At 45.2% G+C, this 27946-nt stretch overlaps 1 protein-coding gene across 1 annotated transcript; it reads left to right on the top strand.

Annotated features, from left to right (window-relative positions):
• Positions 1 to 251: 251 nt before the first annotated feature.
• LOC130297980 (gastrula zinc finger protein XlCGF26.1-like) lies at positions 252 to 24784 on the top strand. The gene is made up of 3 exons (XM_056550858.1): positions 252 to 279; positions 18126 to 18594; positions 22856 to 24784. Exons 2-3 carry the CDS (start codon positions 18135 to 18137, stop codon positions 23998 to 24000), a joined length of 1605 nt encoding a protein of 534 aa, XP_056406833.1. The 5' UTR covers positions 252 to 279; positions 18126 to 18134; the 3' UTR covers positions 24001 to 24784.
• The last annotated feature ends 3162 nt before the right edge of the window (positions 24785 to 27946 follow it).

Raw genomic sequence — 27946 nt, 5'->3', positions numbered from 1 at the left:
TCAGCTACATGCACATTACACACAGCTCTGCTGCAGACATATATAACACACACATACACAGCTCTGCACCACGCACATCACACACACACAGCTCTGCTGCATACACATAACTTCAGCTCATCCAGCAGCGATCACAACCAGCACAGCAGAGTCCTGCATACACTGAGCAGATGAGCCTAGAGCAGCAGCCCCTGATCATGTGACTCCTCCTCCTCCATGTGACTGATCACATGACGGGGACATCATCGCAGGTCCTGCAAGCACACGGCTCCTGTACAGGTATGTTGCTGTCTATTTCTATGTGTAAGTTTATATATACAAAGAGCCATAGAATCGGCGATGATCAGTGCTGGGACATTATACAGTAATGGAGGGGTCTGGTGATGACTGGAGAGGTGACACTGCTGGGACATTATACAGTAATGGAGGGGTCTGGTGATGACTGGAGAGGTGACCCTGCTGGGACATTATACAGTAATGGAGGGGTCTGGTGATGACTGGAGAGGTGACACTGCTGGGAATGCTGGGACATTATACAGTAATGGAGGGGTCTGGTGATGACTGGAGAGGTGACACTGCTGGGACATTATACAGTAATGGAGGGGTCTGGTGATGACTGGAGAGGTGACACTGCTGGGAATGCTGGGACATTATACAGTAATGGAGGGGTCTGGTGATGACTGGAGAGGTGACCCTGCTGGGACATTATACAGTAATGGAGGGGTCTGGTGATGACTGGAGAGGTGACACTGCTGGGAATGCTGGGACATTATACAGTAATGGAGGGGTCTGGTGATGACTGGAGAGGTGACCCTGCTGGGACATTATACAGTAATGGAGGGGTCTGGTGATGACTGGAGAGGTGACACTGCTGGGAATGCTGGGACATTATACAGTAATGGAGGGGTCTGGTGATGACTGGAGAGGTGACACTGCTGGGAATGCTGGGACATTATACAGTAATGGAGGGGTCTGGTGATGACTGGAGAGGTGACACTGCTGGGACATTATACAGTAATGGAGGGGTCTGGTGATGACTGGAGAGGTGACACTGCTGGGAATGCTGGGACATTATACAGTAATGGAGGGGTCTGGTGATGACTGGAGAGGTGACACTGCTGGGACATTATACAGTAATGGAGGGGTCTGGTGATGACTGGAGAGGTGACACTGCTGGGACATTATACAGTAATGGAGGGGTCTGGTGATGACTGGAGAGGTGACACTGCTGGGACATTATACAGTAATGGAGGGGTCTGGTGATGACTGGAGAGGTGACACTGCTGGGACATTATACAGTAATGGAGGGGTCTGGTGATGACTGGAGAGGTGACACTGCTGGGACATTATACAGTAATGGAGGGGTCTGGTGATGACTGGAGAGGTGACACTGCTGGGACATTATACAGTAATGGAGGGGTCTGGTGATGACTGGAGAGGTGACACTGCTGGGAATGCTGGGACATTATACAGTAATGGAGGGGTCTGGTGATGACTGGAGAGGTGACACTGCTGGGACATTATACAGTAATGGAGGGGTCTGGTGATGACTGGAGAGGTGACACTGCTGGGACATTATACAGTAATGGAGGGGTCTGGTGATGACTGGAGAGGTGACACTGCTGGGACATTATACAGTAATGGAGGGGTCTGGTGATGACTGGAGAGGTGACACTGCTGGGACATTATACAGTAATGGAGGGGTCTGGTGATGACTGGAGAGGTGACACTGCTGGGACATTATACAGTAATGGAGGGGTCTGGTGATGACTGGAGAGGTGACACTGCTGGGACATTATACAGTAATGGAGGGGTCTGGTGATGACTGGAGAGGTGACACTGCTGGGACATTATACAGTAATGGAGGGGTCTGGTGATGACTGGAGAGGTGACACTGCTGGGACATTATACAGTAATGGAGGGGTCTGGTGATGACTGGAGAGGTGACACTGCTGGGACATTATACAGTAATGGAGGGGTCTGGTGATGACTGGAGAGGTGACACTGCTGGGAATGCTGGGACATTATACAGTAATGGAGGGGTCTGGTGATGACTGGAGAGGTGACCCTGCTGGGACATTATACAGTAATGGAGGGGTCTGGTGATGACTGGAGAGGTGACACTGCTGGGAATGCTGGGACATTATACAGTAATGGAGGGGTCTGGTGATGACTGGAGAGGTGACACTGCTGGGAATGCTGGGACATTATACAGTAATGGAGGGGTCTGGTGATGACTGGAGAGGTGACACTGCTGGGACATTATACAGTAATGGAGGGGTCTGGTGATGACTGGAGAGGTGACACTGCTGGGAATGCTGGGACATTATACAGTAATGGAGGGGTCTGGTGATGACTGGAGAGGTGACACTGCTGGGACATTATACAGTAATGGAGGGGTCTGGTGATGACTGGAGAGGTGACACTGCTGGGACATTATACAGTAATGGAGGGGTCTGGTGATGACTGGAGAGGTGACACTGCTGGGACATTATACAGTAATGGAGGGGTCTGGTGATGACTGGAGAGGTGACACTGCTGGGACATTATACAGTAATGGAGGGGTCTGGTGATGACTGGAGAGGTGACACTGCTGGGACATTATACAGTAATGGAGGGGTCTGGTGATGACTGGAGAGGTGACACTGCTGGGACATTATACAGTAATGGAGGGGTCTGGTGATGACTGGAGAGGTGACACTGCTGGGAATGCTGGGACATTATACAGTAATGGAGGGGTCTGGTGATGACTGGAGAGGTGACACTGCTGGGACATTATACAGTAATGGAGGGGTCTGGTGATGACTGGAGAGGTGACACTGCTGGGACATTATACAGTAATGGAGGGGTCTGGTGATGACTGGAGAGGTGACACTGCTGGGACATTATACAGTAATGGAGGGGTCTGGTGATGACTGGAGAGGTGACACTGCTGGGACATTATACAGTAATGGAGGGGTCTGGTGATGACTGGAGAGGTGACACTGCTGGGACATTATACAGTAATGGAGGGGTCTGGTGATGACTGGAGAGGTGACACTGCTGGGACATTATACAGTAATGGAGGGGTCTGGTGATGACTGGAGAGGTGACACTGCTGGGACATTATACAGTAATGGAGGGGTCTGGTGATGACTGGAGAGGTGACACTGCTGGGACATTATACAGTAATGGAGGGGTCTGGTGATGACTGGAGAGGTGACACTGCTGGGACATTATACAGTAATGGTAATGACGTCTTGGATACTCAACAATAAGTGCATTACTTAATTTACTGGAGATAATGTCATCCTCTAGATGAGACATGATATAATTATCTACCATACGTTTATACTGCAATGTAGGCTCTTCTTTTAATACTTTGGATAAATTACTATGAGAAAACTGCCGTCAAGCCACATCTATATGGTCGACCCTGTTCATAACAACAGTGACCCCCCTCTCCTTGCCACTGTCGTTATGAACAGGGTCGACCATATTGATGAGGCTTGACAGCAGTTTTCTCATAGTAATTTATCCAAAGTATTAAAAGAAGAGCCTACATTGCAGTATAAACGTATGGTAGATAATTATATCATGTCTCATCTAGAGGATGACATTAACTCCAGTAAATTAAGTAAAGCACTTATTGTTGAGTATCCAAGAACACCAGTTCTGTATCTGCTCCCTAAATCCACAAGGACTGCGAGAGGCCACCAGGGTGCCCAATCGTGTCCTGGTTGGGGTCCCTGTTGCAGCCTCTCGCAGTCCTTGTGGATGATTACCTCCAACCTATGATTAACAAACTTTTGAGATGTCTATCTGACACTTCAGATTTTTTAAGACATCTTAGTAATATCCAGAGTACTGATGTGGACTGTTTGTATACTTTGGATGTCTTAAGTTTTTACACAACTATTCCACTGGATGAAGGCATGTCCTGTATACATGAGCTACTCTCCAGTGATTCATCGCTGGACTATAGAAAAATAGCATTTTTGATGGGCCTCCTTGACATGGTATTGACCTTGAATTATTTCTGTTTCATCTTTAACATCTTTAAATCAACTCTAAATAACTATACAGCTAAATATATACCAAAGGGGAACAAATATAAACGATTAAAACTAAATCCTACATGGCTGATAAATGATGTTAAAAGAGCAATAAACAACAAAAAAATAGCTTTAAAAAAATTCAGATTTGATGGGTCAGCGATAACATTTAAACAGTACTAAGAGCTTAATAAAATCTGTAAAAATGTAATAAAAAGAGCAAAAATTCAAAATGAGAGACAGGTGGCCAAAGAAAGCAAAACTAATCCTAAATATTTTTTTAGATATATAAATACAAAAAAAACAAGGACAGAGCATGTAGGACCCCTTAATAATGATAATGGGGAGGTTGTCACGGGCGATCAAGAGAAGGCGAAGCTACTGAATGGGTTCTTTAGTTCTGTATATACTAAGGAAGAAGGAGCTGACATTGGACAGTTCAGTGCTGGTAACACATCATGTACAGGTCAGTGTTGGTAACACATCATGTACAGGTCAGTGCTGGTAACACATCATGTACAGGTCAGTGCTGGTAACACATCATGTAATGTACTGAACTGGCTTAATGTAGAGATGCTACAAGGTAAGTTAAGTAAAGTAAATGTAAGCAAATCTCCAGGGCCGGATGGATTGCACCCAAGAGTTCTTAGAGAGGTAAGTTCAGTAATATCTGTACCCCTGTTCATGATATTTAGAGATTCTCTGGTGTCTGGTATTGTGCCAAGGGACTGGCGCAAGGCTAATGTGGTACCAATCTTCAAGAAGGGCTCTAGGTCTTCCCCAGGCAATTATAGACCGGTAAGTCTAACGTGCATTGTGGGTAAATTGTTTGAAGGACTTATAAGGGATTACATACAGGAATACATAGGAGATAATATATATATATATATATATATATATATATATATATATATATAAAACTCAACGTGTGTGTGTGTGTATGTATGTGTGTATATATGTGTATGTATGTATATATGTATGTATGTGTGTATGTTCCACAATCACGTCCAAACGGCTAAAGATATTAACATGAAACTTGGCCACATGTTACTTATATGTCAACAACAAACATAGGATAGGTGATTTAACCCTTACCCACCCCGATTTGCCAGGGGCGGGGTTTATGTTTAAAGTCCCATACAAGTCAATGGGAAATATATGTTACTGCATAACTTCCAAACGGCTGGAGATATTTCGATAATACTTGGTCACATGTTACTTATATGTCCACTTAAAATATAGGATAGTTAATTTAACCCTTAACTACCCCCCATTTGTGAGGGTCGGGGTTTTTGTTTAAAGTCCCATGCAAATCAATGGGAAATGTATGTTCCCACATAACTTCTGTACGGCTGGAGATATTTCAATAACTGGTACAAATATTACGGGTCAGGATAGTAGGTCGACATAGGAGGTCGGGATAGGAGGACCGAGATAGGAGGTCGGGATAGGAGGTCAAGATATGACAACAATATATGAGGATGGGATATGAAGTCAAAAGCTTCCTCCTTTGTTTATTTTCCTCCCCAACAAGGATTAGGAAGGAAAAACCGGGCAACGCCAGGTACTCAGCTAGTTGTATTATAAGTGATAGCCAGCATGGGTTTACTAAGGATAGAAGTTGTCAAACCAATCTAATTTGCTTTTATGAAGAGGTGAGTAGAAGCCTTGACAGAGGAATGGCTGTGGATATAGTGTTTCTGGATTTTGCCAAAGCATTTGATACTGTCCCTCATAGACGTCTGACAGGTAAGTTAAGGTCTTTGGGCTTGGAAACTTTGGTTTGTAACTGGATTGAACACTGGCTCATGGATCGTACCCAGAGAGTGGTGGTCAATGATTCGTACTCTGATTGGTCCCCGGTTATTACTGGTGTACCCCAAGGTTCAGTACTGGGCCCGCTGCTGTTTAATTTATTTATCAATGATATAGAGGATGGTATTAACAGCTCTGTTTCTATCTTTGCAGATGACACCAAGCTTTGTAGCACGGTACAGTCTATAGAGGATGTGCATAAGTTACAAGATGACTTGGATAGACTAAGTGTCTGGGCATCCACTTGGCAAATGAGGTTCAATGTGGATAAATATAAAGTTATGCATCTGGGTACTAATAACCTGCATGCATCGTATGTCTTAGGGGGGATTAAACTGTCAGAGTCACTGGTAGAGAAGGATCTGGGTGTACTTGTAGATCACAGACTACAGAATAGCATGCAATGTCAGGCTGCTGCTTCCAAAGCCGGCAGGATATTGTCATGTATCAAAAGAGGCATGGACTCAAGGGACAGGGACATAATACTCCCCCTTTATAAAGCATTGGTACAGCCTCACCTGGAATATGCTGTTCAGTTTTGGGCACCTGTCCATAAAAGGGACACTGCGGAGCTGGAAAGGGTGCAGAGACGCGCGACTAAACTAATATGGGGCATGGAACATCTTAGCTATGAGGAGCGATTAAAGGAGTTACAATTGTTTAGTCTTGAGAAGAGACGTTTAAGGGGGGGATATGATAAATGTATATAAGTATATTAATGGCCCATACAAAACATATGGAGAAAAACTGTTCCAGGTTAAGCCCCCTCAAAGGACAAGGGAGCACGCCCTCTGTTTGTAGAAGAAAGGGTTTAGTCTCAAGGGGCGACACGCCTTCTTTACCATAAGAACTGTGAATTTATGGAACGGTCTACCTCAGGAACTAGTCACAGCAGAAACGATTAATACATTTAAAACAGGGTTAAATACATTCCTGGAACAAAATAACATTAATGCTTATGCAGAAATATAAAATCCCATCCCTTCCCCCAATATCTCACCACACCCCTACCCTTCAATTCCCTGGTTGAACTTGATGGACATATGATGGACATATGGGGAAATAAACCAGGGAGGTCTCTAGCCAGGGCACTTAGGGACAAGCAGGCATCACTGTATATCCCATCCATCGCTGGACCTGGGGGTAGCCGGAGCTTCCTAACACGAGACATTTTATAGGCTTTTCAGCGCTACTATGCTGACCTCTATAATCTACCTCCACCCTCTAGTACTGACTCTCATCCGCACCCTTCGCTCTCTTTGCTAGATTATATCAGGGACACGGCTCTTCCAACCCTCCCGGTGGACACCATTCTTGACTTGGAGGCTCCGTTCACTTCGGAGGAAATTGAGGGTGGGATTGCCGATTTGCCGTCCGGTAAAAGCCCGGGTCCGGACGGGTACACGAGAAATTTTTTTAAAGCTTTCAAATCTGAGTTAACCCCTCTCCTATGTAAAACTTTTAACAGCATCACCTACTTGGAGGGGTTCCCCTCCTCCTTTCTTAGGGCACACATTGTGGTCATACCTAAGGAGGGCCGAGACCCAAATCAGTGCTCCAGCTACCGCCCCATCTCACTCCTCAATGTAGACACTAAATTGTTCTCAAAAGTAATCGCTAACCGATTGGCGGCGGTCCTTGGGCCTCTGATCCACCCAGATCAATCTGGCTTTGTGCTCTCGTGAAGCCAGAGATAATACGATCCGTGCTTATTCGGTTGTACACCGGGCCGTAGCCCGCAATCAGCCGTTAATGCTTCTCTCTCTGGATGCTGAAAAGGCATTTGATCAGGTGGATTGGAGGTTCATGGAGGCCTCCTTAGTTCAGATAGGTCTGGGCCCCTCTATGTTGGGCCACATCCGGGCCCTCTATAGTGACCCTCAAGCGCAAGTCAGGATTAATGGATCTCTCTCTCTCACCCTTCCCGATCTGTAATGGTACACGGCAGGGGAGTCCGCTCTCCCCTCTCCTATATGTCTTGTGCATGGAACTTGTGCCCTGAGGAGCGACCCGTCGATTTCGGGCCTCCAAGTGGGGGAGAGTGGACACCTCTGTTCGACTTTTGCGGATGACCTCCTCTTTGTCTCCTCCCCTCAAAGGTCCCTGCCTGCAATCACATGCGTCTTACACACTTACTCATTCTTCAGCAAGCACAAGGTCAATATCACACTGCCTGCGACTGAGTTGAGGGCGTTGCAGAGTGACCACCCATTCCGCTGGGCTTCTGGGTCCCTTACATACTTGGGTGTACAAGTCCCTGCGGACCTCCCGGAGGGCTATACACTTAATTTTCTACCCCTGCTGGCCTCCCTGGCTAGGTAGGATGAACACCCTTCCTCGCTTACTCTATCTTTTGCAAGCAGTGCCCCTTGCGATCCCCCTCTCCTTCTTCAAGAGACGGAATCAAGCTCTCCGTTCCTTTATCTGGGCGGGGTGACCGTCGAGAATTTCCAAAAAATTTTGATCCGACGGAAGCAAGCGGGTGGCTTGGCGGTCCCTGACTGCAGGGCCTACTATATAGCGGCTTCTTTGACTCGGTTTATGGATTTTTTCCACGGTCGCTCCTCAAAAAGGTGGGTGGCCATTGAGACCACGGGTACGGATCTGGAGATCACTTTGGTGCCCTGGTTGCCGAAAGGGACTGTGTCGGCACGACAGATAGCCTACGATGGGTATCCAGGGAACTGGTTTTGGTCATCCACCGATACCTGCCTAGAACACAGCTTTTCGCCCCAGATGGCCCTTTGACTCCGGTCTTGGGCAACCCAGTCTTCCCCCCGGGGCTCACTAAATCTTCCTTCCTTGGGATTTCTGGGACACCTACTCTCCCGATCATGCGCTTTTAGTACATACCTGGCAGACAGTAATGGACATGCTTAGGAAGGATCTACGCTTGTCTTGGGGCTAAATGGCTATGTTGTGAGATTACCATAACACTGTGGCTAGCTTTTTGTGAACTTGTATTTCCTGTTTGACTTATATTTTTTTTTACTACAAATCCCACAATGCCATTTTCCTCCCTCCCACACATCAGCCACACCACTCATTGAAACAAAAGATCTGTGGTTTTCAATCAGGGTGCCTACAGCTGTTGCATTAGTTGCAGATTGTTCCCTCCACCCATTGAAGCAGACAGGCTCCCTGTCATCAGCTGACTAGTGAGTCAGGTCTCAGCCGCATTGCAAGCTGGGAAAAATCTGAGACAACAGTCATTTTGTATGCTGTTAAAAATAAATAGTGGGGTGAAAATCACAGAAGAATTGTGAGAAAACCGTCACACACAGGTACAGACACTATATTATGAACTACACTAACTTTACAGCCCCTGTAGCATAGTCAAATAAGAAAAATTCCTGGAATACCACTTTAACATTAGGAAATAGCATGAGAATACTGTTGATTCATGTCTTGTACAGGTATATGTGTGAACCATGGCTTCAACATGTTTACTCCAAGATCACTTCTCAACCAGCATGTCTAGGAGGGGCCTATTAAACCGCTCAGGCTGGGTGATAAGGTGTTCTGGACTCATGCACATGCAGAATGTCCAACAGTCCCTTAATCCACTTGCTCTCAAAGTCTTTCTTGGTCAGAGTGTGATTGGGTAGACCGTAGTTTATGAAATACTTCTGCCAAAGGATCTTGACTACAGTCACAGCCTTTTGCTCTTTAGTGGGAAAAGCTGGAACATTTTAGATCCCCGTGTTATCGTTTTCAATGCAGAGATAATCCATGCACACAAGATCCATGAGTCCTGTACATAGAGGAACAAAGGGACAGAGTTGTTGAAAGAGGCGGTGAGAGATTCCAGAGAAAGGATCTCGCGTATATGAGCCAATAAATCAGCCTCAGAGGGAGGAAGAGTCCTCTTCCTGCACTTAGCAATAAGGGTCTTAGCTGCCAGAGCAAAATGCATGAAAAGTTTAAAGGGCTTCTTGGAGCACAATGGGATAAGTGTAAAAGATAAGGGGATCCAAGGAAACAGAAACACCCAAGACATCGGTCAGCAAATGTACCATTCTCCAGTAGTCAACTATGAGTGGGCAGGACCAGAAAATGTGAAATACCCATCCCTGTCCAACCCCACAGTGCCAGCACTGGGGATAGTGGGGTTCAGCCTGTTCAGCAATTCCGGGGTATGATACCACCCCATAAGCATATATATAAGCATATATATATATATATATATATACTGGGTTTCCTTGTAAGCAGTGCAAATAGAGGCCTTGGATGCTCACTTCCAAATGACATGCCACTGAAGTAGAGTAATAGTATTTTTTAAATCAGTCTCCCAGCATCCCATTATAGCAGCGTGAAGGAGGATCACCAGGAGGATGAAGAAGAAAGAGTAGATATCAGATGAATAACCACAGCTTCTCCAGCTCCATCCAGCGACTTTACGCATGGTACATAGACCACGCTGCAAGATGTCGCAAGTTAGCAGCCCAATAGTATTTCGTCACATCAGGGAGCTCGAAAAATGGGCGACTGAAAAGAGTGAAGGGCAGATAACAGTACATGGACCGGCAACGTCTCGAAAAATACAGGAATTTAGGAAGAATCCTCATTTTAACTTCCGTAATACAGCCAAAGAATTAGATATGTTGTGACTGCCATTTCTCCATGAGAGCCCTGAATTCACGGAAAATAGGAAGGAAATTTGTGGAATAGAGAGAGGAATAGCGAAAGGTTATGTAAACCCCAGGTACTTAATGGCAGAAGATGACCATTTAAAAGAATAGCTAGCATGCAAGAGAGTAGACAGGGGTAAAGGAAGATTCAGAGGAAGTGCTTCAATTTTTGAGAGATTAACGTTATAACCCGAAACTACACCATAAGCATGAAGAACCCTATAGAGATTAGGAAGAGAAAGCAAAGGACAAGAGAGGGTAAGCAAAATATTGTCATAATATAGGCAAATCTTAAATTCCCTATCATGAAGGGAGATGCCCGTAATATCCGGATCCCCCCCCGGATCATGGCAGCAAGAGGTTCAATACACAATGCGAAGATCAGCGGGGATAACGGACAACCCTGACGAGTACCATTAAACAAAGGGAAAGTAGGAGAGGGGGAATGAGGAAGTTTAAGAGAAGCAGTAGGAGAGGAGTAAGAGACCCGCACTGCAATTACTACTGAAATTACCACAGATACCACATTTCTGGATAGTAGCAAAAAATAAATGGCCATCCCAGCCTATCAAAGGCCTTTTCTGCATCTAAGCTGGGAATCAATGCCTGTTCAGACCTCCGATTGATCAAATCAACAAGACCCACCACTCTTCTAGTATTATCACCTCCCTGACACCAAGGTATAAACCCAACATGATCCTTATGGATAAGGGAGGGGAGAAAGGAGCAAAGACGGACAGCTAAAACCTTAGAAAATAGTTTCAGATCAGAGTTGAGAAGAGAAATGGGTCTATAACTGAAGCAATTGTGAGGATCCTTACCGGGTTTCGGTATCAGAGTGATCAAAGAATGCATAAAGGACTGCGGGATCTCCTCACCCCCCATGAAAGAATTGAAGAGAGGAACAAGTTTAGGTATAAGAATTGAAGAGTAAGTCTTATAATACAAATATGTGAATGTGTCTGGGTCGGGGGAGCGACCAGCAGGAAGAGACTTGAGGACCTCCAGGAGCTACTCACTAGTAATGGGAGCATTAACAACCTCACAATCCGCCCCTGACAAAGTCGGCAAGGCACATCGAGAGAGATAAGAATCAAGGGCAGCTGCGCGCTCCACCGGGTCAGATGAAGCTGAGAAGGAAGAGAATAAAAACCAGAGTAATAGTCAACTAGAGGGTGGGAAATTTTGGCTGGGTAATAATGGAGAACACCAGAAGAGTCTTTCAAGGCTGAGGGGGACTGGGCGACTGCTCGATCACTTAGGCACCTAGCTAACATGGTATAAGCCTTATTACCTTTCACATAAAAATGTTGCTTAGCATACAACAGTCGTCGCTCAACATAACAGAGAGCAAGGTCACCCAGTTGAGCCCAAGCAGATGCCAAGCGCCTCAGCACCGAGAGAAAGGGAGTGGACAGTAAAAGTGTTTCCAGTCTGGTAATTTGTGCCTTAAGTTTCCGGGAACAAGCCAGAGCATCACGCTTAAGTCGCACACCCAGAGCAATAAAATGCCTCGGTACAACCGACTTGTGAGCTTCCCAGAGAACAGCCTGAGAGGTAACTGACAACTCATTATTGGCAAAATATTCAGTCAGGCATGTCTGGATCGACTCCCGGGAGGGTAAGGACTGAAGTAAAGAGTCAATAAGACACCATTGACAACTCCGAAGGAAAGAGGGAGTAGAGGAGAAAAAAATGCGAACAGGGCCGTGATCAGACCATAAGATTGGCTCGAGAGGCATGTGATCATATTGGAAGATTACCGTAAAAATAGTCTATACGTGTATGCAATTTATGAGGATGGGAATAAAAGCTAAAAGAACAATCCGTCGGGTGGTTAATCGGCCAGAGATTGTACAATGAAGAGGCCTGAATGACCTGTCGAAAAATTGAGGCTAAGCGCAATTGAGCAGGAGGGGCAGCAGTAAGGGAGTGGCGGTCCAGAGAAGGAGAGAAAATAAGCTTAGCAAATAACTAAATCGGAGAAGTGTCAGGAGCATAAATATTACAGAGCAGGAGCGATACACACCCTAGGACACCCTCCACCACCACAAAACCCCCCTGGGGATCAAGGAAGGGAGAGGGAACCTGGAGCGGACAAGATCTAGAAACAAGAATAGCAACCCCAGCAGCTTTCCAATCAGAGATAGCAGAGATATTGTGGATTAAGATGATTGAGGAACTGAAAGGATCCAGAACAGTCAAAGTGTGTCTCCTGAAGGAAAATAATATCGGCCCACAGTGCAACTAACTCACGCTGTAATAAACGCTGCTTTAGGGGGAGGGGGGTTGGAGGAGTTAAAGCGAGCCCCTAGAATCGTGGGGGGTAGACTTCCTGTTCTGTCCAGAACAGCGGGAGCGGACAGGCTGCCAAACAGGAGGGAGATGAGGGGGAGGGGGTGGCAGGTCCCAGTCTACCATCTGAGGAACAGGCAAGTCCAAGGCTGAGCAGATGGCTGGGAGATCAGAGAAGGAGCAGAGCACAGGAGAGCATCCATCTTTGTGGGCATGGAGAGCAAATGGGAAATTCCACCTGTAAGGCACTTGGTGGGAGCACAGGACTGCCAGAAGGGGTTGAAACATCCGCCTTTTCCTCAACGTAAACCAGGATAGGTCTTGAAACAACTGGATAGGAGCCCCATCAAGATCAAAGTTCCGCAGAGAACGAGCTTTAGCCATGATAGCTTAATGATAGCTTAAGTTGGAAGTCGTGCACACAACAAATAACATCCCTGGGAGTGCCTGTAGCAGATTTAGGGCAGATGGCTCTATGAGGTTTGTCCAGCTTGATTTTGTGGGAGGAGGGCTCACCCAGAATAAGGTTGAAAATAGCTTCCAGGGTCACACAGAGATCCTCCTCACAAGTATCCTCCGGAAGTCCCCACACTCGGATGTTATGCCTCCTAAGATTGTCCAAGTCCTCACAATAAGTATGTAGATCACTGAGAAATTCTGTTTGAGAGGCAATTGTAGACTGGAGCTTAGCAATATAGGCCCTGGTGGAATCGTGGGCATCCTCCATACCCTCAACGAAAGGGGCGTAGGGACGAAACTTCCGTCCGGCAGGTATCTTTGACTTCAGCAAAAAGTGAACGGAAATCCTCTTTAGTAGGAATCTGGGAAAGAAGCTGACTCTAATCCGGAGGGGCAGAAGAGGTTGCAGGCAGCCAAATCAGCCTCCAAAAGGGTATCTCATGACGTTTTTTCAGCCATCAGCCCAGGGGAAACAGACAGGCTCCCTTGGAAGGAGAAGCGCAGGGCCCATACATTCAGCTTGTGTGCAGACATATTTCTTTGAGGTTTAGGTGAGGCAGGCAAAATGGTGCTGATGGCGAGGAGCTCAGGGTGCAGTTAGAGGGGGAGTCAGAGAGCTCAGTCCAGTGCCCCACTGAGGCAGGTAGTACAGGCCCCCTAGCAGAAGGCTCAGGTAAGAATGGTCCAGAGGCACGAGGACCGGCTGAGGGCACCTGCAAGCGGGAGGAGGAGTATGACCCCCGGACCAGTGAGGCGCAAGATGGCGGCCCCTTGCTTAAGATGGGGGAGATGATCAGAATCTCCTGTGAGGATGACTGCAGAGAGGCACCCAAAGGGCTGGAGTCCCGGGCAGGCTGGCCAAGAGAGTCTCTCATCAGAGAGTCTGGGCTGGCAGGAGCACAGTCGCACGCTCTGGCAGGAGCAGCGTCAACAGCAGGAAGCTCCGGGAGCACAGCTGCAGAGCAGGGAGGAGGCGTCCGGTCCAGCACACGGAGAGGAGGCTGAGCGGCTGAGGTCGGAGGCAGCAGCTGCAATGTGTCTTGCGTGTCCTCCGCTGCTGTCGGCTGGAGCGCAGGCAAGTTGGCAGCTTGGCTGGAAGTGGGACTGCATGCCTTGTGCAGGACCTGTAATGGCGGGCGGGCGGCCAGGTGTGGAGGCATCCTCAGGAAGAGCACAATGTTCCGAGATGGGGCGGAAGACTGCCGGGCAGTAGAGGAAGGCTTTAGACGGCATCGGGAGGTTCTCCCTATCTAATAGTGCATGGTCATCAGCAGATTCAAGATAGTTTGCGGCCTCAGGAGCGGGAGCAGACCTAGTGTGCAGCCATCTCCTCTCTACTCCTCGAGAACTGCCCCTTTATACCAGTACTGTGACTGGGCCTTCCTCTTGTCTTCCGGGGTCAAAGGGGTTATCCAGGAAAAAACTTTTTTTTTTATATATCAACTGGCTCCAGAAAATTGAACAGATTTGTAAATTACTTCTATTAAAAAATCTTAATCCTTTCAGTTCTTATGAGCTGCTGAAGTTGAGTTGTTCTTTTCTGTTAAGTGCTCTCTGATGACATGTGTCTCGGGAACCACCCAGTTTAGAAGCAAATCCCCATAGCAAACCTCTTCTACTCTGTGCAGTTCCCAAGACAAGCAGAAATGTCAGCAGAGAGCACTGTTGCCAGACAGAAAACAACAACTCAACTTCAGCAGCTGATAATTTTTGAAAGGATTAAGATTTTTTAATAGAAGTAATTTACAAATCTGTTTAACTTTCTGGAGCCAGTTGATGTAAAAAATAAGTTTTTTCCTGGAATACCCCTTTAAGCTAGACCACTGTTGAAGCATGACTAGAGTGTGAATACCTCTGGCACTTCTTCTGAGAAGTGACTGATTAATTGTATCCTCTTCGTCCTGAGTCACTACATACATTTGACAAAATGTTCCCACCCCGATCCAGGAATTTCTTCCCACTTCTCTTTGTCTTGGTAAGGAGGGAGTCCAGGTCTGGGGGACAGGGCATCCGCACTGACATTCTTGGAATCCAGCTTGTATATCAGGCTGAAACTGTAATTTGACAAGCAGCCAAGCACCTATGTCCTGTGGCATCCAGCTTGGCTGTAGTCTGAATGTAGGTAAGTGGATTATTATCAGTCCTTACTTCAAACATTGCTCCATAGAAATAGCCATGCAGCTTTTCCACAATGGCCCACTTGAGTGTCCGAAATTCTAAATTGTGGACTGCATAATTCTTCTTGGCAACCGTAAGATTTCTTCTTATGTAAGCCACCGTCTTAATCCTTCTGGATAACGTTGGTGCAGAATGTCCCCTAGGGTTTTTCAGAGTCTGCATATGCCAATCAGTAGCTTCTGTCTCTTCATTGCTAAGAAGGCCTCTTCACATCCTGAAGTCCATTACTTTCCTATGAGATCTTTAGGATGTGGCGCTTTAGCACCCTGTATCTCAGAGGTAGTCTCGGGCAGTCTAACACTGCTTCAATCTTAGCGGGGTCCGTGGCGATTGCTTCTGCAGAGACAACTTACCCTACATATATAACAGAAGTCGACATTTGTATTTTAATAGCTTTGATTGCTTGAAGCCGATCCAACACCTTCAGTTCCCAAATGCAATGTGGTTCATTTCTCCCACAGTTTTCTCCATCAGCCTAAATGTAGCAGGAGCTCCTGTGCCTCCTTTGGGCATTTTGGTAAACTGGTAGAATCCCACGGGACTGATGTCTTCTCCTTATCCTCTTTCTTCATGAGTACCTGATAATACCCAGACCTCAGGTCAAGCACACTACTGGCTGCCTGAGAGGGTGTTCAGCAGATCCTCTATCTGTGGCAGTGTGTACTGATCTAGCACAGTCCTCTTGTAGTCCACACATAGCCGGACCGCACCATTCTTTTTCCTCACTACCATGATGGGTGAGACATAGGGTCTTCTAGATTCTTTGATGATCTCAGCTCCTTCCATCTGTTTGGATAAGTCCCGGACATCTTCCACATCTCGAGGACATATTCTTCTTGATCTTTCTCTGAAAGGGGCAGGGGCAGAAAGTCTTATTGTATTAGGGGCACTTTTGGAATACCCCATATCCATTTCTTCTCTGTAGAAAACTTCCTCTCCTGTAGCTAGTTGAGAATGAAGGCCGCCTTTCCACTGCTGTGGTAGAGGAGAATTTTCCAAGTCAAAAACTACCAGTGCTTTAACATGATCCTTCTGTTCTGCCCTCACAGACATGATAGACAAAACTTGGTCTAGCCAGTGAATGACACCAATCTTCTAAAGACGATCAATCCAGACTTCCACATGTGTTAGATTCTGTATCATCACAGGAAAACTCTTACACCAATTTTTGCGCCAATCTTTTACCTCAGGTATTACAGTCCTCAGGTATTCCACAATATAGGATATATTAAATTTATTTTAAAAAAATGAGCGTTTCCCGCAGGGCCCTACGGTAGCGCCCTGCGAGAAATGCTCTGGTTTTTATAAATTTAATATATCCTATATTGTGGAATAAACATATATCTATTAAATTGTCTTTTCTGTGGGTAAACAGACATCCACCCAGATACTATATTTTTATAGGGGTTTTGCTTAGGACTGAATTCCCATTTTATTTTATCTAGTATTATCTTGTTCTCATAGGGTGAGAACATTCAGTTAACCTCGCACTCCCAACACCGTGAGCTGCACATTATCTTTATAGATACTCAATAAGGTCTTGTCCGGTTCCTCCTAACATTTCATGGTGCATGGAGGCTATGGTTCGTAGAGTGTTGGTCTTACCAGGCTTCATAAATACAGGTTCTTTCCCTGAATAGTGGCATGACCCTTGTTTTGTTTCTAGGGCTAGTCGATGGCACTCTTTTTCTAGCGCAGGGCTGACCTCCATCAGCAGAGGTAACAATACATCTCCCACTTCTGTCAGGTAGGATGGGGTTTAGCTGGGGAATGGTTATAGTCGCTCTTATCCCTCCTCAGGTTGAGCTTGAGATCCCATTCCCCATAACTGAAGCTCTCCTGCAGGCTTTTTGGAAATGTGTTTCAAATGACGATTATAGAAATCTTTATAAATAATGGTGACTTGGGATCCTGTATCTAGCAAAGCTGAAGCATGAATTCCTTCCACTTGCAAGTTTGGGGTCAATCTGGGCCCCTACATATAATCTGTTTGTAGGTGTGTTTTTTCTTCCCTTGTAAGACCTGATCATTTGGTCTCCTCAAGTTCGGTAGCCAGCACCTCCACATCCACCTCCAGTGAATTTGTGGGGCAACCCCGCTGAAAATGCCCTGATTTTCTGCATTTAAAGCAGTCTCCTCAAGGAGATGAATGCTCCTGAAACAACATCCTTGGGGGCCTTTCTACCTTGTTCCCCCACTTCCAGGAGAAGGATTTCCCTTCATTAATGGTTTGCACAAGAGCGCTAACTCAACCACCTTCTTCCTAAGGGCTGAATGACACAATAGGGCAGAACTTTATCACCCATCTTGGCTCTCAGCAGAATCATGACTGGATCATTGGTCAAACCACCTCTCTGAATTTGCTTAGATAGTTGGTGTGGGGGGGGGGGGGGGGATGTCACTGGTCTCTAAGTGGGGGGGGGGGGGGAATTTCCCTGACATGGGAGTTAGGAACTGGGAAAAATGCACTGTGCCATAGTCTTCTAACCCTAACCTGAAGGATTGTTGCGGTGCAGCCCCTTCTTCCTCATCAGGACTAGCTTACACAAGAGGCATGAGGGAACATGAGGTATTAATGGGCCTCAGATAACTCTTTTTGTTATTTTTGTCCTGTGTGATAATTTAATGATCTTTTCTGCTCATATAATACATTCATCATGACTTTTACTGTCTGATGACTTTTACAATATTTCTTCTACATCTTATCATTCAGGGAGAAGATATGAATAATATTAATGTTCCAAAGACAGATTGGAGCCTTGATGAGCAGTATAAGGCGAACATTCCTACAGGGAAAAATCTGATCAATATTAATTCTACAGGCATAAAGGAAGAAGAGACATATGTGAGCAGTGATGAGCAGTATAAGGACATTCCTACAGGAAAAGATCCAATCTATATTAATGCTAAAGACATAAAGGAAGAAGAAGAGACAGATGTGAGTAGTGATGAGCAGGATAAGGAGGACATTCCTACAGGGAAAGATCCAATCTATATTAATGCTACAGACATAAAGGAAGAAGAGAAAGATGTGAGCTGTGATGAGCAGTATATGGAGGACATTCCTACAAGGAAAGATCCAATCTATATTAACGCTGAAGACATAAAGGAAGAAAAAGAGGAGACAGATGTGAGCGGTGATGAGCAGTATAAGGAGGACATTCCTACAGGTAACCATCCAGGTGAGTAGTAATCACTAAATGCAGGTAACAGATTCTACTTAGTCATCGGCAGCAACAATGTTTTGTGGAATTCTTTAAGCTCTGTGTCCTGTCTCTTTTCTGCTGTATGTTCCTCCATTCAGCCAAACCTGTGACTCAGTTATGGGAGATAACACATTTATAATATGGATGCAGAATACAGCTGGAATATAGACATGAAATATACCTATGTGCAGGACGTAAGGATCGCAGTGGAAAGGGGGTGTGACTGTGACCTGGTCTGCAGGGGACACATGTCCCTGATCCCCCAACAAGCGTGGCTATCGATTGTGTATGTGTTACACTGGTGGCTCCGTCCTGTCTCTGCAGCCATGAATTCCGGTGTGGGCAGCATCTCTGTATGGCGCTGTCTGTATAGGGAGCTCAGAGAGTTGGAGCCGCGGGGAGCAGAGCACCGATAGCTGCGGAAAAATTATTAGAGAAAGGTATTTTGTTTTTTTCATTGGGCTACTACTATATGGGGGCCAACTACTTTATGGGGCACCGAGGGGGCCTAAGTACTATATGTGGCAGTATTGAGGCGTAATACTGGGGGCAGTATGGGGGCACAGAAGGGACCTAACTACTATATTGGTGCTCAAAGTGGGAACTATTACTGTGTGGGGCAATACAGATATGTAAAGTGGTGGGGATTGTGCTGGATAAAGGAACACAACATTTTTGTCAGCAGATTCTGAAGAGACAAGTTTTGACCAGGAAAAGTCTTCATGGCTGTCTGGGCCAGATAGAAAAGAGTCACTGGATGTATCTGTAATCACTTATATGGTCTGCAGAGCCCTAGTGTACAGCTAGTATGCTACCAAGACCAACATCTACAAGGAGTTTGTATGTTCTCCTCTTGTTTACGTGGATTTCCTCCCATACTCCAAAGACATACTGATAGGTGAATTAGGAATTTATATTGTGATCCCCAATGGGGACAGGGAGCAACCTGAGTGATAACAAACTGTGTACAGCGCTGCAGAATATGTGGGCGTTATAGAAATAAAGGCGTTTTTATTCTGTGCTCCACACTGATATGATACCCCTCCTGTGCCCCCACACTGATATGATACCCCTCCTGTGCCCCCATACTGATATTATACCCCTCCTGTACCCCACACTGATATGATACCCCTCCTCTGCCCCCACACTGATATGATACCCCTCCTGTGCCCCCACACTGATATGATACCCCTCCTGTGCCCCCACACTGATATGATACCCCTCCTGTGCCCCCACACTGATATGATACCCCTCCTGTGCCCCCATACTGATATGATACCCCTCCTGTACCCCACACTATGATACCCCTCCTCTGCCCCCACACTGATATGATACCCCTCCTGTGCCCCCACACTGATATTATACCCCTCCTGTACCCCACCCTGATATGATACCCCTCCTCTGCCCCCACACTGATATGATACCCCCCCTGTACCCCCACACTGATTTTTTACCCCTTCTGTGCCCCCGCACTGACTCCATGTTTGACAGTGCTATCCAGTGTACATCTTGGTCAGTGTATACAATCCTTGAACAGCAGTCGGAGGGTTCCATATTGTTGTGCGGGTTGTTCATTTGGAAGCCCAGATCCTGGATCCTGAGGAGCATCTGGCAAGACTGAGATGTATTGACAACATGGAGAGGAGTCTGCTGGGTACTGAGCGGGCACTCTGTGGGGTAGAGGTGGGGAGGATAGTGGGACGGAGGTGCAGGACAGTCAGGCAGCTAGCTGGGTTATAGTTAGAAAACGGGGTAGAGGGAGAATTGTCAGGGAGGCTAGTCCTGATCTTACACCCCAACAAGTTTGCCCGGTTGGCAGATGAGGGGATGTTAGTTCTGAGTAAGCGATGCTGCAGCAAGATACTGCCTCTGACCACCAGGGGGGTGTCTGCTCCAGTAAGGATGGAGGGAGGAGTGCAGGGCAGGCCAGACAGGTACTGGTAGTGGGGGACTCTATTATTAGGGGGACAGACAGGGCGATCTGTCACAAAGACCGGGATCACCGAACAGTGTGTTGTCTTCCTGGCGCTCGAGTTCGGCACATCGCGAATTGGGTTGACAGGTTACTGGGTGAGGCTGGAGAAGCCCCAGCAGTCATGGTACACATTGGCACCAATGACAAAGTAAGAGGTAGGTGGAGTGTTCCTAAAAATGATTTCAGGGATTTAGGCCGCAAGCTGAAGGAGAGGACCTCCAAGGTAATATTCTCTGAAATATTATCTGTACCACGAGCCTCACCAGAGAGGCAGCGGGAGATTAGGGAGGTAAACAAGTGGCTCAGAAGCTGTGTAGGAAGGAGGGGTTTGGGTTCATGGAGAACTGGGCCGACTTCTCTGATACAGGCTCTACCATAGGGACTTGCTGCACCTCAATGGGGAGGGGGCACTGTGCTTGGGGTGAAGATGTCCAGAAGGGTGGAGATGCGTAGCACTCTAGGTTTTGTTTTGTTTCCCATATAGTGCACACTCACCATTACTGGCCCTACAGCACAATTTGTTTCATTCCAGCACAGCTGCATCCATGTGTTTCATTACTGTAACTGAGTCATGTAATCACCAGCCTGACCCACAGAAAATGACATTGCTTAATGTGTCTGAGACAGTGGTCAGCCCTAGATCAGCTAAATTCCTGTGAACTACAGGATGACATCATCACATAGCAGATCTCTCCTGCTACCTCCCTGAACCCTCCCCTCCCAGCTCTATCTGTATACTGCTGCTGCTATTTCTATGGGATCAGGATATATAGGAGTTATACACCCTCTCCCTACCAGCTCTATCTGTATACTGCTGCTGCTGTAACTATAGGATCAGAATATATAGAAGTTACACACCTCCCCTCCCTGCTCCTGTCTGCTGCTGCTATGTCTGTGGGATCAGGGTATATAGTTGTTATACACCTCCCTAAAGTTGTGTTCACATATCATTTTGCATTTTATCAGTTTTTACTATTTTTTTATTTATTTTTTAAATCTTAGCAAAAAAAATTCTATTTACTTCTTTGCTTTTTGCTATGTATCTTTTGTAGCGATTTTAGAAAATTTATAAAATCATGGTCTAAAGGCAGAAAAAAAAAGTGTAAAAAATGCAAATGAAATGACAACATATCCTAAAGACTAAAAACACCTCAATTGTGATTATAGGTCAAACCACTTTCTCCTTATGGTAATATTTCTTTAAAAACATTCTTTGGAAAAAAAAATGCATCAAAACTGCACATAATGTGAACTGAGCTCAACACATATGAGTCTAATCAGTTCACCTGGCTTAACTCCAGCACCAACAACCTAATTAGACGATCAGGTGCAGTTATAAGACCCCGCCCCCTCTCTGCAAAGCCAGAGGATTCATGGGAAATGTATCAGAAACAAATTCTGTTCTAAAATAGGAATAAGGTACGGCTGAGAACCCATGCCTGCCACATCAGCTAAAACAGGTAAGCACAAGGCGTACACAATAACATCTTCAATGTTCTCTAATAATAGCCTATGCTGCATTATATAAGTATAAAATAAATCCCATAGCGCTTTTTTTTAAAGGGATATTCCAGGATTTCTTTTCTTCGGCCTTTGATCCCATGACGTCTAGTTATAATCCTGTGTTATTTGCTTCTATTTCCTCCCTGCGTCACTTTGTCCGGTTTTCATGGACAGGACCCCACCCGGAAGTGCTGTAGTACAAGTCTTTTTATGTAACTGTTGTCTCTGACCTTTCCCAGCATTCCATGTGGCCAGAGACAATATGTCATGAGTCACATGGTCTCCAGGGGGCGTGGTTATGCTGCAGTGGGTGGGTGGATAGCATTACTTCAGTAAATCCCGTCCACCCTGCTATCCACCCACCCACTGCAGCATAGCCACGCCCCCTTGTGACCATGTGACTTATGACATTTAGGGTAGGGTCACACGTAACGGATCTGCAGCGTAATTTATAACCTTCAGAAGAAAGGTGTCATTACAAAGTACAATTGGTTCACAAAGGACAAGTCCTCACATTAGTCTATAGATGAAAAAATAAGAGTTATGGAGGAAGAGTGGTGCAGTTGTCCATAACAACCAATAACATTGCTTCTTTCATTTTTCTCTTTCACAATCTGGTTGCCATGGGCAACTGCACCACTCTTCCTCTACTCAGGTTTTGATAAATCTCCCCATATGTCTCTTAAAAGCAAAAATTTAAATGTCCTTAAGGGGTTAAGATTATTGCTTAAAAATATAATCTATTTTATTTCTTCACAGATGACTGTACCAGATCAGAGGGGAATCTTATATCTTCAGATTATAAAGCAGATGATGATATCACACAAGATACATATGAAGAACATTCCATTATCCCAGATACACCCTCAGCCCTTCACAGCCAAAATCTCTCATCTCATCCTGTTATACAAGTCCGACCTAAAGATTCATCTCAGTCTGTTAAGCAAAATAAGGAGAAGCCATTTTCATGTTCAGAATGTGGGAAATGTTTTTCTCGAAAATTAAGTATTGTTAGCCATCAAAGAACTCACACAGGAGAGAAGCCATTTTCATGCTCAGAATGTGGAAAATGTATTAGACATAATTCAAATCTTCATAAACATCAAAGGATTCACACAGGAGAAAAGCCATTTTCATGTTCAGAATGTGGGAAATGTTTTACTCACAGATCAAGTTTTGTTAATCATCAAAGAATTCACACAGGTGAGAAGCCATTTTCATGTTCAGAATGTGGGAAATGTTTTACTCGGCAATCACATCTTGTTACGCATCAAAGAATTCACACAGGAGAAAAGCCATTTTCATGTTCAGAATGTGGGAAATTTTTTACTGACAAATCAGGTTTTCTTAATCATCAAAGAATTCACACAGGAGAAAAGCCATTTTCATGTTCAGAATGTGAGAAATGTTTCACTCGGAAATCACATCTTGTTATGCATCAAAGAATTCACACAGGAGAAAAGCCATTTTCATGTTCAGAATGTGGGAAGTGTTTTACTCAGAAAACAGATCTTGTTAAACATCAAAGAATTCACACAGGAGAGAAGCCATTTTCATGTTCAGAAGGTCGGAAATTTTATAACGAGAAATCAGGTTTTGTTAATCATCAAAGAATTCATACAGGAGAAAAGCCATTTTCATGTTCAGAATGTGGGAAATGTTTTACTCGGAAATCACATCTTGTTATGCATTACAGAATTCACACAGGAGAAAAGCCATTTTCATGTTCAGAATGTGGGAAGTGTTTTACTCAGAAAACAGATCTTGTTAAACATCAAAGAATTCACACAGGAGAGAAGCCATTTTCATGTTCTGAATGTGGGAAATGTTTTACTGGGAAATCAAATCTTATCAAACATCTAAGAATTCACACTGGAGAGAAGACAATTGAGAGCAATAAATGATGCAGATAAGACATCTATATATTAACCATGTACATAGGATATCTGACATTTATACATATATCATATACTGCATCTCCAAACTTGTCCCCAATTGTTAATAAAAGTTTTCTTTTAGAACGTAGTCACCGATCCAGCGATGTCATCACTATAGTTTACATGGTAGGAAAAGAGTGTGATATATGGTTGTGATATTCACTGCTCCTCATGGTGAAGCCCCAACAGGCATAATCCATGGGGAGCTGCTACTGGAGACCCAAACACCTCAGAGAGAAGGGACTTATTCCAGTGATGAAGAATTCCAGGACATGACCAGATTAGAGACACAAAATCACTTCTATCTTCTGGCTTCTAGGACATTATTCTGATGGAAGAACTTTACACATTATAAAAAGTCCTATAGGTGTTGGGGAACATTTATAGACAATTGTTGGCCCCGGCTGGCACGCCCCCTCCCATAGACTTGCATTGAGGGGGCAGAGCGTGATGTCACATGGGGGTGGAGCCGTGACATCACAACGCTCCGTCCCCGTGATCGCCAGTAATCAGACCCAGAGCGAACATGCTCCGGGGACTGATTCTAACAGGGTGCTGCGTGCAAGATCACCGGGATCCCCAGCAGTGGGACCCTCGCGATCAGGCATCTTATCCCTTATGCTTTGCATAGGGGATAAGATGTCTTAGTGCTGGAGTACCCCGTTAAGGACTGAGCCCTTTTTCACCTTAAAGGGGTTCTCCGCCCCTAGACATCTTATCCCCTTTCCAAAGGATAGGGGATAAGATGTCAGATGGCTGGGGTCCCGCTGCTGGGGACCCCGGGGATCGCTGCTGCAGCACCCCGCTATCATTACTCAATACAAGTCTATGGGAGGGGGCGCGGTGGTCGTCACGCCCCCCTGCCATAGACTTGCATTAAGGGGACGCGCCGTGATGTCATGAGGGGCGGAGCCATGATGTCACGCTGCTCCGGCCCCTGTATCGCCCGTCATTACGCACAGAACGAACTCGCTCTGCGCTGTAATGATAGCGGGGTGCTGCAGCAGCGATCCCCGGGGTCCCCAGCAGCGGGACCCCGGCGATCTAACATCTTATCATAGGAATTGCAATTCTGACCACTATCACTTTATGCATTAATAACTCTGAGATGCTTTCACGGATTATTCTGATTCCGAGATTGTTTTTTCGTGACATATTCTACTTTAACACAGTGGTAATTTTTCGTCGTTACTTGCATCCTTCTTGGTGAAAAATCCCCAAATTTCATGAAAATTTAGCATTTTTCTAGCTTTGAAACTCTCTGCTTGTAAGGAGAATGGATATTCCAAATAAATTATATATTGATTCACATATACAATATGTCTACTTTATGTTTGCATCATAAAGTTGACTTGTTTTTACTTTTGGAAGACATCAGAGGGCTTCAAAATTCAGCAGCAATTTTCCAATTTTTCACAAAATTTTCAAAATCAGAATTTTTCAGGGACCAGTTCAGTTTTGAAATGGATTTGAGGGGTTTTCATATTAGAAATACCCCATAAATGACCCCATTATAAAAACTGCACCCCCCAATGTATTCAAAATGACATTCAGAAAGTGTTAACCCTTTAGGTGTTTCATAGGAATAGCAGTAAAATGAAGGAGAAAATTCTAAATCTTCTTTTTTTACACTCTCATGTTCTTGTAGACCCAGTTTTTGAAATTTTACAAGGGGTAAAAGGAGAAAAAGCCCCCCAAAATTTGTAACCCAATTTCTCTCGAGTAAGGAAATACTTCATAGGTGGATGTCAAGTGCTCTGTGGGTGCACTACAAGTCTTAGAAGGGAAGGAGCGACAATGGGATTTTGGACAGTAAGTTTTTCTGAAATGGTTTTTGGGAAGCTCCTGTGTTGCCAGAACAGCAAAAAAAAAAAAAAACAACATGGCATACTATTTTGGAAACTACACCCCTCAAGGCACGTAACAATGGGTACAGTGATCCTTAACACCCCACAGGTGTTTGACAAATTTTCGCTAAAGTGGGTCAGGAAAATGAAAATGTAAATTTTTTTTCACTAAAATGCTGATGTTACCCCATTTTCACAAGATCTAATTGGAGAAAAAGCCTTCCAAAATGTGTAGCCCCATTTCTTCTGAGTATGGAAATACCCCATATGTGGATGTTAAGTGCTCTGCGGGTGAACTACAATGCTCAGAAGAGAACGAGCGCCATTGAGCATTTGGTGAGAGAATTTGGTTGGAATAGAAGTTGGGGGCCATGTGCGTTTACAAAGCCCCCCCACATGTGACCCCATTTTGCAAACTACAACCCCCACAGAATTTAATAAGGGGTGCAGTGAACATTTACACCCCACTGGCATTTGACAGATCTTTGGAACAGTAGGCTGTGCAAATGAAAAATTACATTTTAAATTTTCACGGACCACTGTTCCAAAAATCTGTCAGACACCTGTGGGGCGTAAATGCTCGCTGTACCCCTTATTACATTACGTGAGGGGTGTAGTTTCCAAAATGGAGTCACATGTAGGGGGGGGTCCACTGTTTTGGCACTATGGGGGCTTTGTAAACACACATGGCCTTCAATTTCGGACACATTCTCTCTCCAAAATCCCAATGGCGCTCCTTCTCTTCTGAGTATTGTAGTGCACCCGCAGAGCACTTTACATCCACATATGGGGTATGTTCTTACTCAGAAGAAATGGGGCTACAAATTTTGGTGGGCTTTTTTTCCTATTCTCCCTTGTGAAAATGAAAAATGTAGGGCAACACCAACATTTTAGTGAAAACATATTTTTTTTTTTCATTTTCACATCCAAACTTAACAAAATTTGTCAAACACCTGTGGGGTGTTAAGGCTCACTATACCCATTGTTACATTCCGTGAGGGGTGTAGTTTCCAAAATGGGGGTCACATGTGGGTATTTATTGTTTTGCGTTTATGTCAGAACCGCTGTAAAATTAGCCACCCCTGTGCAAATCACCAATTTATACCCCAAATGTACATAGTGCACTCTCACTCCTGAGCCTTGTTGTGCGTCTGCAGCACATTTTACGCCCACTTATGGGATATTTTCGTATTGAGGAGAAATTGCGTTACAAATTTTGGGGGTCTTTTTTTTTTCTTTTACAGCTTGTGAAAATTTAAAGTATGGGGCAACACCAGCATGTTAGTGTAAAAATTAATTTTTTTACACTAATATGCTGGTGTAGACCCCAGCTTTTCCTTTTCATAAGGGATAAAAGGAGAAAAAGCCCCCCAAAATTTGTAACGCAATTTCTCCCGAGTACGGAGATACCCCATATGTGGCCCTAAACTGTTTCCTTGAAACACGACAGGGATCCAAAGCGAGAGAGCACCATGTGCATTTGAAGCCCAAATTGGGGATTTGAATCCACCACAAAAATACCCCACGGTAGTGTTTCCCAAACAGGGTGTCTCCAGCTGTTGCAAAACTCCCAGCATGCCTGGACAGTCAGTGGCTGTCCGGCAATACTGGGAATTGTTGTTTTTCAACAGCTGAAGGCTCTGTTTTGGAAACAGTTCCGTACAAGACATTTTTTCTTTTTATTGGGGGGGGGGGGGGGGGAGACTGTGTAGGGGTATGTGTATATGTAGTGTTTTACTTTTTATTTAGTGTAGTGTAGTGTTTTTAGGGTACATTCACACGGTTGGGTTTAAAGTGAGTTTGAGCTGCGGCGGAAAATTTGCCGCATCTCAAACTTGCAGCAGAACTCGCTGTAGACCCGCCTGTGTGAATGTAGCCTGTACATTCACATGGGGGGCAAACCTCCAGCTGTTGCAAAACTACAACTCCCAGCATGCACAGACAGACCATACATGCTGGGAGTTGTAGTTATGCTACAACTGGAGGCACATTGGTTGTGAAACAGAGTTTGTTACTTAACTCAGTGTTTCGCAACCAGTGTGCCTCCAGCTGTTGCAAAGCTACAA

The sequence above is a fragment of the Hyla sarda genome, chromosome 1 (genome assembly GCF_029499605.1).
Source record: "Hyla sarda isolate aHylSar1 chromosome 1, aHylSar1.hap1, whole genome shotgun sequence".
Taxonomy (NCBI): domain Eukaryota; kingdom Metazoa; phylum Chordata; class Amphibia; order Anura; family Hylidae; genus Hyla; species Hyla sarda.
The sequence above is the reverse complement of the archived record's forward strand: the minus strand, read 5'-3'. Positions and strand labels throughout refer to the sequence as shown.